The 13,511-nt window shown below is 29.7% G+C and overlaps 2 protein-coding genes across 2 annotated transcripts; both read left to right on the top strand.

The window, feature by feature from the left end:
- Positions 1 to 914: 914 nt before the first annotated feature.
- Positions 915 to 1,670, top strand: LOC122269716 (protein FAM200C-like). Its single transcript, XM_043044098.1, has one exon. It carries the CDS (start codon positions 915 to 917, stop codon positions 1,668 to 1,670), a length of 756 nt encoding a protein of 251 aa, XP_042900032.1.
- An 84-nt stretch (positions 1,671 to 1,754) lies between these two features.
- Positions 1,755 to 2,627, top strand: LOC122269715 (general transcription factor II-I repeat domain-containing protein 2B-like). Its single transcript, XM_043044089.1, has one exon. The coding sequence runs from the start codon at positions 1,755 to 1,757 to the stop codon at positions 2,625 to 2,627; it is 873 nt and encodes a 290-aa protein (XP_042900023.1).
- The last annotated feature ends 10,884 nt before the right edge of the window (positions 2,628 to 13,511 follow it).

Genomic DNA, 13,511 nt, shown 5'->3' with positions numbered 1-13,511 from the left:
ATAATTAACATCAACGGAGCTTAATTAATTTTGGTAAAAGCCACTTCTGATATTGGCGTAATAGGTACCAAATAAATTAATAAAATTACTTATTATTGGTGCAAAGTTTACCTAAAAAATATGCGGCCTTAATACGGAAATAGACTAAAAAAAAAGTTTATTGATTGAAGAAAATTGTACATAACTACTATGAGTTGACCACAAGAAATAGCATTATGCCAAATTAATATTATTGATAATAAGATAAACTTTGAAAGCAAATTTCACTTAATCTAAAAACTTAAAACCACCACGAAAAAAACCAAAGAATAACAAATAAAAAATAGGAATCATTTGAGCTTTAACTATTATGTCAGTATATGCCATAGGTGGGGAACCTGCGGCCTCCGCGAGGTTCTTGTGTGGCCCTTTGCCACCTAGTACAAAATGGTAGAGTTCGTTTCAAAAAACAACTATTGTACATCAACGCCATGACAGTTGCGCGAAAAATCCCGCCAAAGACTGAAAATTCCACAAATTCCTTTACTGAAAATTCCACAATGTTTATGTAATTTGCATATCTAAAAGAAACGAATAATGTTCTATGTAATATGTATTTGAAAATAAATTAAAATTACAAAATACTATTTACAAAATTTGTTGGTTTCAGATCTCCCATTTGGGTGTCACACCTTGCTTTGGCTTCTCTGACTCGCATCTCTCAACACTTCCATGTTGCGATCTTCAGCAAACTGTAGTTAACAGTGCGTGCTTATAACAGTTACACGGCTTATAACAGTTGTTAAAGATATTATTTAATATTAGTTTTTTTATCCATCATGTCAAATAGTAAGAGAAGAAAATTAGGTGATTAAAACAGAACATTTAATGTAGAATGGGAGTTAGATTTTTTCTTTACTGCTGAGAAAGATAAAATGTTGTGTTTGTTGTGCAATACAGTTTTAAATACTTTAAAAAAAGCGAATGCAAATAAACACTATTTGACTCATAAAGAACATAAATATTTCGCTTTAGAAGGTGAATCACGAAAAGCTGCACTTCAAAAGTTGAAAAATGAGAAGCATCATCAGCAGGCATCTTTTAGTGCCTTTGTAAATCAAAATTCCGCTGCAGTTGCTGTTACGTATAAAATAGCACATATACTTGGAAAAAGGGGCAAACCATTTAGTGACATTGAAATAATTAAAGAATGTATTGTTGAAGCAGTGAGTATGTTAGATCCAAGAAATGTCGACAAATACAAACAATTACCTCTTTCAAGAAGAACTGTAACAGATCGACAGCACGAATTAGCGCAAAATGTAACAGAGCAACTTCATACAATTATACAAAATGAAGATGTTTATTTTTCAATTGCTTTAGATGAAAGCACTGATAAAACAGATTCGGCACAAGTTTTATATTTTATTCGTGCTATAACTAAAGATTTTCAATGTTACGAAGAACTACTTGCGTTGGGTACACTAACTGGAAGAACTCGCGGAGCCGATATTTTCGAAAACTTCAAAGAAGTATGTAATAAATTACAATTGAATGTCAGTAATTTAGTCAGTGTCTGCACCGATGGCGCACCTTCCATGAGAGGCAAAAAAGAAGGATTCGTTGCTTTGTTAAAAAAGGAAAACTTAAACTTGAAAAAATTGATATCATTTCACTGCATTTTGCATTAGCAAAATCTTTGCGCAAAATCTACCATTTTGCAAGACACTCTGGATAGAACCATTGCCATTGTCAACTATATTCGCGTAAATGCAATGCGTCATCGTGAATTTCGGCAGATGCTCTCTTTAGATGAGGAAACGTATAGTGTTGACCTACCATACTACTGCAAGGTTCGCTGGCTATCAACAGGTCAGGTTTTGATAAAAGTTTTGTCTTTACGACGACAAATTTTAAACTTTTATCAAGAACAAGGAAAACAATGTGATCTATCAGATGAAGTATTTCTCAGAAACCTTGCATTTTTGTCTGATATGATGACAAAACAAAACAATTTAAATATTTGCCTGCAAGGTGAAACGAGGTATATTTATGAAATGTGGCAAAAGATCCAAGCGTTTAGAAAAAAATTATCATTTTTCAAAACATTGCTTTGTCGATCGGAAATATCTGCACAACACTTCCCGGAGCTAGCTAAAATGTTAAATGAGCAGAACTGTGAAAATAAAATATTCGATGAATATGTAGGTGTCTTGGATTGTTTAATAGAAGAGTATACTAAAAGATTTTCTGATTTTGACGAGCACACTCCTGCTATGAAACTGGCATTTGAACCACATTTAATAGATATATCCGAGGCTCCTGCAGAACTACAAATGGAGTTAATTGATTTAGGGGAAGATAGTATCATCAAATCCCTTTTTAACGCTAAAAAGGATCCCATAGAAATCTGGAAAAATGCTGTTGAATATCCATGCCTTCGAGAACATGCTCGCCGTTTACTTTCCTGCTTCGGAAGTACCTACTGTTGCGAGACAACATTTTCTCTCATGTCAAAAATAAAAACAAATCTAAGAACGCAAATTACAGATGCACATTTAGAGGATCAATTCAAGCTGTGTGTTACGAATCTTGATCCAAATATACAATTACTATCAAACAAAAAACAAAGCCAAATAAGTCAATAACTTAGTGAATAAAAAAATATTTTTTATTGTATGTTTTTATAATACTTTAATATTATTTTATATGTATATTATATTTAAAATTTTGCAGTATTATATTTTATTTTTTCTATATAATGCAATAAATTGTTATATCTAAAGAAAAACTATAATAATTTCACAAAAGTCACTTTCTTAGGTCAATCAGCTTATGCGGCCTCTCTTATTGCTGCCTAATTTAAATGTGGCCTCTAATGGTATAAAGGCTCCCCACCTCTGGTATATGCCATTCCATGGACAGTGGTACGCCGATAGTTTTCTTTCAAATCTTTGCCTAAATTGAGGAAGTGACTTCGCGAATCATTGGTGCTGCCCTCTAACCGTTGGGTTTTGAACTAAAACGTACTTTTACCCTCCTGGTGCTTTCCTGCCGATCGAAAGTCGCACCTTCCTTAATTAAATCACAAGAGACCAATGGCTGGTTAGATTTGCTTGTCCAAGTGTCAATAAAAGAACAACAATATGTCTTTCAGTTTTGTGCATTATTTGTACTGTTGATAAATATCGATATAGCATTCAATTTTCTTACTGTATTCATTTATATTCATTTATTGTTTTTTCCTTTACTTTATTCACTTACTTTATTCATTTACTTTATTCATTTACTTTATTCATTTACTTTAAAAAGAACGGGTATTCACATAACAAAGAATTTAGGATCATTGCTTATATCAGGAAAACGATTCAGTCTGAGGAAGATTTCTACGTTTCTAATAGTCATTTTTAAAGTTTTGTTCCTATGTTAGGCAGATCCCGCTTAATACAAATCAAATTTGCGTTATTTTATTACAAAGTTCGCAAGATCTTCAAAATGTTCCTCCTCAGAGAGAATGACAACGCATATAGTGTCCATCGTAGACAGAGTTTCTATAGTAAAAAATTAAGGATTGGTATATGAAAAATATTTCTCATTATGGATATTTTTCTCTAATTCTTTCTATGTAACTTTTAGCAGTTTTACATTGCTAAATAAATTTATGCTCTAAAAAAACTTAAAATGACTGTATAGTAAATTGACTGCATAAGAACAAAATTTATAAACAAATATAATACGTATTTGAAAACAAAAAGAAAAGTATTCTTTTTTATAAAAAATAAAAATAATTTTGGGTAAAAATCAAGTGCAATTTCAGCAGCTTGAAAAGCAGTTCAAGGAAAAAAATATTTTATTCCACTTATTAACTTTACTAGCACGTGCACAGGACTTACGAATCATAATTCATTTTAGTTTCTTGAGAAGAGAAAAGATAATTTTTTATCTTTTTGAATCATTAAAGCGTAAAATTAGGTTTGATTTTTCTACATATATATATATATTTCTCTCAAAACTATTTTTGAAGTATTCTTATTTTTATAAGAAATACATTAATAAAATTTGATTAATTGAATGACTTTAATTCCTTTCAGAAAATGAAAGCTTTATAAACAGAGTGATAAAGGGTAAGTTCAGGTTATATGAAAGGAGAAGAGAGATTTCCTATTTAAATTTATCCAATATTTTTTAAATACATATTAGCAGCAGATGCTATTTCACAGGAAGCAGTTTAAATTGAACAAAACACTGCTTTTCGAGACAGCAAAATGTATGCAAAATTTTTAATGAAATTGAGAATCAAATATTTTTCGAGAATTAATTAATACACTTTTTTTTATACATAGGTTATATTTTTGACCAACTAGCTAGACTTTAAAAGCACGTATATAGTCCAATCTTTGTTCCTAAAGGAAAAAGCTGAGGAGTGTTACAGTGGAGTGAGGTTAAATATTCGATGGATACCTCATTGCCTCATCTAACACATCAATTATGGATAAATCATCAAACATGAAAGAGTTAAGAACTCAAATTTCTGGTTCTCCAAACACCTTTGATACAGAGATTTTGATTTAGTACAAGCTATCTCATCATCAACATTAGGAGAGATGGCCACATTAATATGGAGAAGAGATGACTATTTAAAATCCAGCAGAGAGCTTTTCTTTAATACGTATTGACAATTCTAGAATCGTAGGTTCCTTAACTAAACCACTGGGAAAGGCATACGTAAGGGTTAGGTATCTGAGAACATTGTTGATTAAGGATAATTTTTGACTATAGGCCAAATAATGCTGAATATAATTATCTTTATTTTGAAGTAATGACCCTTTAAATGCATGATTTGATTAATTTGATAATATAAAGTCACCGGGAAAGGAATAATTACCTGAAACAATTGTTGATTATGATATGATGTTGATTATGCTATGATATTATGATTTTGACTATCAAAAATTGACCTTAAGAATTAGTTTTCTGCCAAATGATACTGAATAAAACTATCTTTATTTTGAAGGAATGGACTTCTGAAAGTATGTTTTGCTTAATTTGATAACTAGGATAACTTAAAGCTACCGGGAAGGGAAAGAAATAAATAAAGTAAAAACGGAATTTTCTTAGCTAAATTAATTGTATCGTTATATGTCTTTCAGTTTAGTACATGATTTCATAATTTTGATTAATATTGATTTATTGATCATTTAATTTTTTTTCGCCACATACATAAAGAGTGAATATTCAGCTAGTATAAAGTACAGCTAGTATAAAGTAAAGTAAGTAAGAGTACATAATGGTTGCATTAGGCCTATTTATTTTCCACTCTAATCAGTGTTGCAAATTGCCTTAAAATATTTTAAGATGCAATTAAAAAATTTATTACAAAGATTTTAAATTTCATGCTTAAATTAATTTATTGCTAAGATTTATTTGCTTTTTCATACGTTAAACCATTTCTCTCTATGACATTTAGATTGCAAACTTAACTAATAAAACCTTTTGTATTGTCAAGACATGATTTTGGCGTAAAATCATAGTTAAATTGCATGAAACTATAATAGGTAATTTATTTTAATATGTTTGTATTTGTACAAAATATCTTGATCATCAGGTATTTATAATTGTTACAAAAAATGAAATTGGTTTAATATTCAGCATTAATTATTTTGTTTCATAACCAACTTAAAATGAAGTTCTAATTATAGATAAATTAACTAATATTGAAAACGTATTTTACTGTTCCTTCAGAAATAGTAAAAATTATTGTTTTTCAATGAACATTAAAATGAGAATAATGAAAAACTGAAGTAATATTCATGAAATTAAATTCTTCTAGTAATTATAATTTCAACTCAGCTCTGAAGCAACTGAAGTACTGCGACAAAATTCTATAGATGTATACCAAAGAAATAGAAATGGCATTTTTAAAAGAAAATATAATATTTCTAATTACAAAATATCGAACAAATTATAAAAAGAACAATCATAAAAGATGATATTAGTACTTCACATGACGCTTTTCAAATTAAAATAAAATAACTATCATCTTTATTAAAGAAATATGTTTCCCTAATAAACATTGTCTACGCTGTTTTTAATTCAAACTAAACCATAATTTATATTATTTCATTCGTTTTTTAGCTTATGTTATGTATATACACCAAAAACAAATATTATATATATATNTACATATATATATATATATATATATATATATATATATATATATATGAGTATAATTTGTGCAACTGTTAGAGAACAACCTAAGATAATTAAAGATTAACTAGGTATACAAATTCACATGAGTTACGTCTCAGAAGTCATCAATATATGTTATGCTTCTTCCTGATCAAATTACACAGCCTCAACTTTTCTTGTTCTTTTCAGACGCCACAGTCCACTGAGGTTTCATGTATGAAATCACTTTCGGAAATGGATGCCATTTCCGAACGATTTTGCAGAATATTATTTATTCTGTAGCATTATGCGGAGCTGTTGTATTTGGGTGAAAATGTTTTTAACCTAATAAAGAAATGACAGCATATTTAGATGCTACAGTTACAATAATAAAAACAAGATATGAATGCAAAATAATATATTTAAATAAAATATAGAGTAATCAGGTTTCAAAAAGACGATAATATAGATGATATCTTGAAGGAGGATTATTGATTCAACAAATTTGAGTGACATATGCCTTTACATGCTGCGAAAATTCCGGTAGAGACAAGAAGACACATGAATACATGACATATGGATACTTTAGTGGTAGGAAGATATTTTTTACGCTTTATGAAGATAACTCATTTACTGCCGAAATGGAATTCCGTAACTACATATGTAGCATACGTGTTAAACTCAAGCATTCGAGAGCCGGGCCGAGCTGCGCCTTGTGAGTGAATCTGTAAACTTCATTATACAGATAACTGCTAATGCATTAACCATAATTATTGAACGATTGAAATCCAAGTATTAGTTACTCTAACCCAGAAGTAAGCGGCTAAAGATTTTTAAAGCCAGGGTGGCACAACCAGGAATTGAGGCAACATTGAGGGCTCAGGGGATAGAGTGCTTACCTTCCAATGAGATGAACCTTTTTCGAATCCCAGGGATAGTTGGTTGATACAAATTCTACATCCGGCTTGCACAGACCACTGTGCTGACGTTAAACATTCTCAGTGGTAGAGTTACAGTGGATTCGTGAGATCCACTCCTCACGAATCCACGTGAGATTACAGATTTCGTGAGTTACAGTCCTCTTGCTATCAGACAACCGTAGAAGTTTTTCCTGGTTTTCCTCTCCATGTAACGCGAATGTGGGATAGTTCCATCAAAAAAGTCCCCCACGAAAGCAAATTTCTCCCAATGCTTAGTCAAGGAATTCCCTTGTCATCTGGATCAGTTTTAAGATTACAAGGTTACGGAGTTGAACATTTGTGTTCGTAAACCCAAAATTGGGTCGCCTGTTCAGTGACAGTTATATGTATTAAAAAATCACAAATGAATAAACTCGTGTTCAAATCAGGGTGCACTATGAATCTATGCATGTCATTATCAAAAACAACCTTCAGATCAACAAAAAAATTGCACGCAGTTTTTTCTTTTTGTTGATTGAATAAGTGTATATATTAATCAATTGGTGAGAACTTCAACATCCTTCATTTAATCTAGATCTTCATTTAATCTAGAATTCTACATTTCTAACCTTCAGAAAAGCACATTTGGTCTCCAGTTTACTTCGAACAATGATGTGTAAGGTTCTGCAAGAACACTCAAATTGATCTTCACATACATTGATGGAAAAAATTCATTATTGACCTTTTCATTATTGACTTTTGAATAAAACAAATTCCATGGTCCCATTGAACCAGGATCTTTTGAAGAAAAAGACTTTTGACAAGCCAAAAGAAACCAAAATAGTATTATTAGTTTGAAACACTAAGTCTTCAGCTTAATGTTTTCTATTAGCTCAACCAGACTTAAGTGTAATTATATTAATAAACTATTCTCTATTCTCATTTAAAATTTATTTTCCTATTAATCATTAATTAGAGGTATTAAAAACAAAATATACTAGTTTCTTTGAAAATAAAACAGCACAACATTCGGCAAGTTAATTTATCTCAGAAACTAAAGAAGAGAAGAAATAAAAGATTAGAAAATAATTTTGTCGAAACATTAAATTAAATCCTTTGAATTCCTAACATCTCCTTGAATTTCCCGATAAGTTAAAATGTTCAAAACTATTTCGTGCATTTCGAAACAATTACTTTGTCTCTGGAATATGGGGGAAACAGAACTACGAGCATGCAAAGGAACTCTTAACAGTTATTTCCTTTCTTTAAAAAATAAGATAGGAGTTTATAAATGTTTAAAATTCTAAATCTATTTTACTTAATAAGGTAGGAAATGAAGTAGAAGGAAATAAAATATGTAAAAATAGAAAAAGACGAAAAAACTTTTACTGTTTTTGATGTACTACTTTATCGTACACGCATATATATATATATATATATATATATATATATATATATATATATATATATATATATATATATATATATATATATATATATATATATATATATATATATATATATATATATATATATATATATATATATATATATATATATATATATATATATATATATATATATATATATATATATATATATATNACTAACCCGCATTTGCTTTACATGGAGAGGGAAACCACGAAAATCCCCCATTGTTAACCTGACTGCAAAGAGACTCAAACACATGATCCGTCTACTACTGAGGATATTTTACGTCGGCACTGTGGTTGGTGCTAGCCGGGTGCGGAATTCGAATTGGCCAACCATTGCTAAAATTCGAACCTGAGTCAACTTATCAGCACGCGAGTCCTGCTGAACTGTAAAATTGGAGAACTAATGTTGAAAAAAGGTCAGGTTGAAAGAGAATCTACAGGAAGGCCAGGGCATACACTGGGCTGTCGTGTCAAAGTTGATGACGATGAAGAAGTATTTTTCCAGGCTTAAATTTTACTGTTTGCAGGACGAATCCAGCTGCCAGTGTAACACCGTAAATTTCGTGGTATTTTTTGCAGTGTAATATTAACAAGAAAAAAACAATAATAACTAAATCATAGATTATGTTTATTGCTAATATTATTCAAATTTATTGAAACTTAAATTTGGTGTTAAGTTGAAAAACTTGATTGCATGATACTATGACAAAATTTGAACTAGAACATTTAATCAATAACCACAACAAAACAATGTAGACTTGACAAACCTAATTCAATATCCTAATATTGTTGTAGAAAAATTTCATTTCATCATGGTTCAAAGTGCTAACATTACAGTTTAACATTGCACAAAATTTCCTGAAAATAAAAGGCATCTCTCTCTATAGATCTAGAACCCGAGATAAATAAGATTTATAATACTCTACAGATTTTATTCTAGGAACATTTTATTAATTTTCTAATCATCAGTCCCGGCTCCTTGATTCTAAGAATCCAGTCGTTTCTTGTTTTTTTCAATTTGTACTAGGAATCAATTTGTACTAATGAATACTGGGGAAACAAAAAAATATTCCACTGTTTTTTTTCTTCTTTCTAGATTCGTTACACGTAAGGGAACTATATTAAAACGAAGAATCTTTTATCACTAAAAAAAAATAAGAAGAATCCAAGTTTCAAACTGGTATAATTTAAATTTTTTTCAATGGCAGTTGTGAGGCAGTGTGAAGTTTAGAAAAAATATTTAATTTAAGGAATTGAAATATATATTTATAAGCACTTATAAAAAAATATCTTTTGAATATAATTTCTCATTAAGTGAAATACAACTTACCGTTTCCAATGTAAATGTCCTAAAAAAAATCGAGATTTAAAAAAAAATAACGAACAGCATTTATGTGTTAATTTTTGATACATAGAGCATGGATTTCGAAGTAATTCAGTAAAACTGTATATTTCCATGAAAGAACTACATAAAGCCTTGAACTGACACAAAGTCTGAAGTTTTCAACATTTCATAAAGTTGTTTTTGCTGCAGTATTCTTTCCTTGTTTTTTTCAGTTTTTTTTTTAAAAATTCAGAATTTTTTTCAGCAGAATTATTCCTTACGAAAAATTTCACTATAAAGTGTAAATATATATAATTATATATATATATATATATATAATTATATATAATTACACTTTATAGTGAAATTTTTCGTAAGGAATAATTCTGCTGAAAAAAATTCTGAATTTTTAAAAAAAAAACTGAAAAAAACAAGGAAAGAATACTGCAGCAAAAACAACTTTATGAAATGTTGAAAACTTCAGACTTTGTGTCAGTTCAAGGCTTTATGTAGTTCTTTCATGGAAATATACAGTTTTACTGAATTACTTCGAAATCCATGCTCTATGTATCAAAAATTAACACATAAATGCTGTTCGTTATTTTTTTTTAAATCTCGATTTTTTTTAGGACATTTACATTGGAAACGGTAAGTTGTATTTCACTTAATGAGAAATTATATTCAAAAGATATTTTTTTATAAGTGCTTATAAATATATATTTCAATTCCTTAAATTAAATATTTTTTCTAAACTTCACACTGCCTCACAACTGCCATTGAAAAAAATTTAAATTATACCAGTTTGAAACTTGGATTCTTCTTATTTTTTTTTAGTGATAAAAGATTCTTCGTTTTAATATAGTTCCCTTACGTGTAACGAATCTAGAAAGAAGAAAAAAAACAGTGGAATATTTTTTTGTTTCCCCAGTATTCATTAGTACAAATTGATTCCTAGTACAAATTGAAAAAAACAAGAAACGACTGGATTCTTAGAATCAAGGAGCCGGGACTGATGATTAGAAAATTAATAAAATGTTCCTAGAATAAAATCTGTAGAGTTTTATAAATCTTATTTATCTCGGGTTCTAGATCTATAGAGAGATGCCTTTTATTTTCAGGAAATTTTGTGCAATGTTAAACTGTAATGTTAGCACTTTGAACCATGATAAAAGGAAATTTTTTTGCAACAATATTAGGATATTGAATTAGGTTTGTCATGTCTACATTGTTTTGTTGTGGTTATTGATTAAATGTTCTAGCTCAAATTTTGTCATAGTATCATGCAATCAAGTTTTTCAACTTAAGACCAAATTTAAGTTTCAATAAATTTGAATAATATTAGCAATCAACATAATCTATGATTGTTTTTAGTTATTATTGTTTTTTTCTTGTTAATATTAGACTGCAAAAATACCGCGAAATTTACGGTGTTACACTGGCAGTTGGATTCGTCCTGCAAACAGTAAAATTTAAGCCTGGAAAAATACTTCTTCATCATCATCAACTTTAACACGGCAGCCCAGTGTATGCCCTGGCCTTCCTGTAGATTCTCTTTCAACCTGACCTTTCTTCAACATTAGTTCTCAAATTTTACAGTTCAGCAGGACTCGCGTGCTGATAAATTGACTCAGGTTCGAATTTTAGCAATGGTTGGCCAATTCGAATTCCGCACCCGGCTAGCACCAACCACAGTGCCGACGTAAAATATCCTCAGTAGTAGACGGATCATGTGTTTGAGTCTCTTTGCAGTCAGGTTAACAATGGGGGATTTTCGTGGTTTCCCTCTCCATGTAAAGCAAATGCGGGTTAGTTCTATTAAAAAGTTCTAAACGAAGTCAAAATTTCTCTCGATACTTCCAATACTAGGTTCAAGTATTCCCTTGTCTTCTGGAAAGGATTCAAAATTCTAAGGCTACGGAGTTCAACGTTAGTCAACTCCATTGTCATAAACTCCATCAGTTGTACAATCAAAATTCGGTCAGCTGTTTAAGGATGGTAAAAGTAAAAGAAAAAATATCAACAAGAGGAAGTCCTTATCTACAGAATCAAACGATCTGAGCATGAGTCTTCCACTTGGTAAATTCTAGAATGGTTAGTTGTAAAAATTCTTTAACTTTATTCCTTAAACTCATTTGATGGACAGTGCAGTTTATCCGTTGAATTTGACATATTTGATAATGTCATATTCTTTATAAAGGCGGTAAAGTTCATGGTTGGATATTCTTCTCCAAAGTCCGTTAATCTGAATACCGCCAAAAATATTTTGAAGCCTTAAAAATTTATGTTTAGAAAAAAATGCTTCAATCAATAAAACAAGAGGATAATTATTAAAGAATATTAATTAGTAAATAAATTAGGAAATTTCATTCATTAAAGTATAAGTTAACATGGAAGAAGTAAAATAAAAAAACATTTTTCTGCCTGAAAGAGGGCCCTTAATATGTTTATACAATTCTTGTATCAAAAAGAAATCTATAAGACTGCCTTCTTTTTATTATTAAGTCATTGGAATTTTAAAAAAAAGAAAAAATGGCAGAATATTTAGTTCTTAATATACAAGGAAAGAATTTTGTCATAACTTTTTCTTGTTAATGTTGAACTGTGTGAAAAATAACGTGAAACTTACGGTTTTAAGCTGGCAGCTGAGCTAGTAGTGCAAGAACGTCAAAATTTAAGCTTGAAAAAACTGCAACCTTGCAACCTTAAAACAGTTCAAAAATAATATTTCAGATGAATAAAACAAAATGAATATTGATCAAAAATATTATTTAGTTAGTTAATAAATAAGGAAATTCCGTACTGTAACTTGTAGGTTAACATGGTAATATAAAAACATTTTCCTGCCTGAAGGGAACTCTTTCTTTCTCGACTGGGTTTATCCAATTCTTGTATCAAAAAGAAATCTATAACACTGCCATCTTCACATTATTAAATAATTGGAATTAAAAAAAAGGAATAGCAAGAATATTTAATTCTTAATACACAATGCAAGAATTTTGTCGTAACTTTTATCGCATGTTCTTCTAAAAGTACTTTCTTACGCATTATTTAGAATCCACTTGCTACAATGACGGTTTTATTTCCGTTAAAGCGATATTAATAGCCCCTTTCTTCGGAAATAAAAAGAAAATTTCTTTCACCTAGCGAATAAATGTCAGTATTCCTCCACCTTAAATGTGTTCTTAGCTATAAAATATTCATTTTATAAAACGAGGTGGATAGAGGTAAGGGTATATTTAATGGATGGTTTTCCCGTTAGGTACGTAAGCATTAATAAATAAAATACATTCTTGTTGTATTCATTTTTTTTTTACAATTCTGAATGCTTCTTTTCAATTATTCACAGATAAATATTTTTTTTCATTTATATCTTTAAATTTGATTTATATGTATGTTCTTTACTTTAAGTTTATTACGGTGAAAAAAAACAATCAAAATAGGAAATGGCAATGTGAATTAAATGTTTCTTAATTAGACATTCTAATGAATGCATGGTAAAATGGCCATTATTTTATCTTGGCATACATTTGTGATTGTAAAGCTTTTTTTATATCTATACAATGAAGGACATTATACATGCGTTATTAAATATGAAAATATGCAATAAAATGTAAATGTCAGCTTATTAGCTAACTAACTGATTAAACATTCATATTTGAACATGAATTAGATTTTGTTTCTTATGGATTACCTGAAAGCATT

The sequence above is a fragment of the Parasteatoda tepidariorum genome, chromosome 1 (assembly GCF_043381705.1).
Source record: "Parasteatoda tepidariorum isolate YZ-2023 chromosome 1, CAS_Ptep_4.0, whole genome shotgun sequence".
In the NCBI taxonomy this organism is placed as follows: domain Eukaryota; kingdom Metazoa; phylum Arthropoda; class Arachnida; order Araneae; family Theridiidae; genus Parasteatoda; species Parasteatoda tepidariorum.
This window is presented reverse-complemented; position numbering and strand designations above follow the sequence as displayed.

Excerpts from the sequence above, each read along its gene's own strand:
- LOC122269716 (XM_043044098.1), top strand. The coding sequence starts at position 915 with ATGTTGTGTTTGTTGTGCAATACAGTTTTAAATACTTTAAAAAAAGCG.
- LOC122269715 (XM_043044089.1), top strand. The coding sequence starts at position 1,755 with ATGCGTCATCGTGAATTTCGGCAGATGCTCTCTTTAGATGAGGAAACG.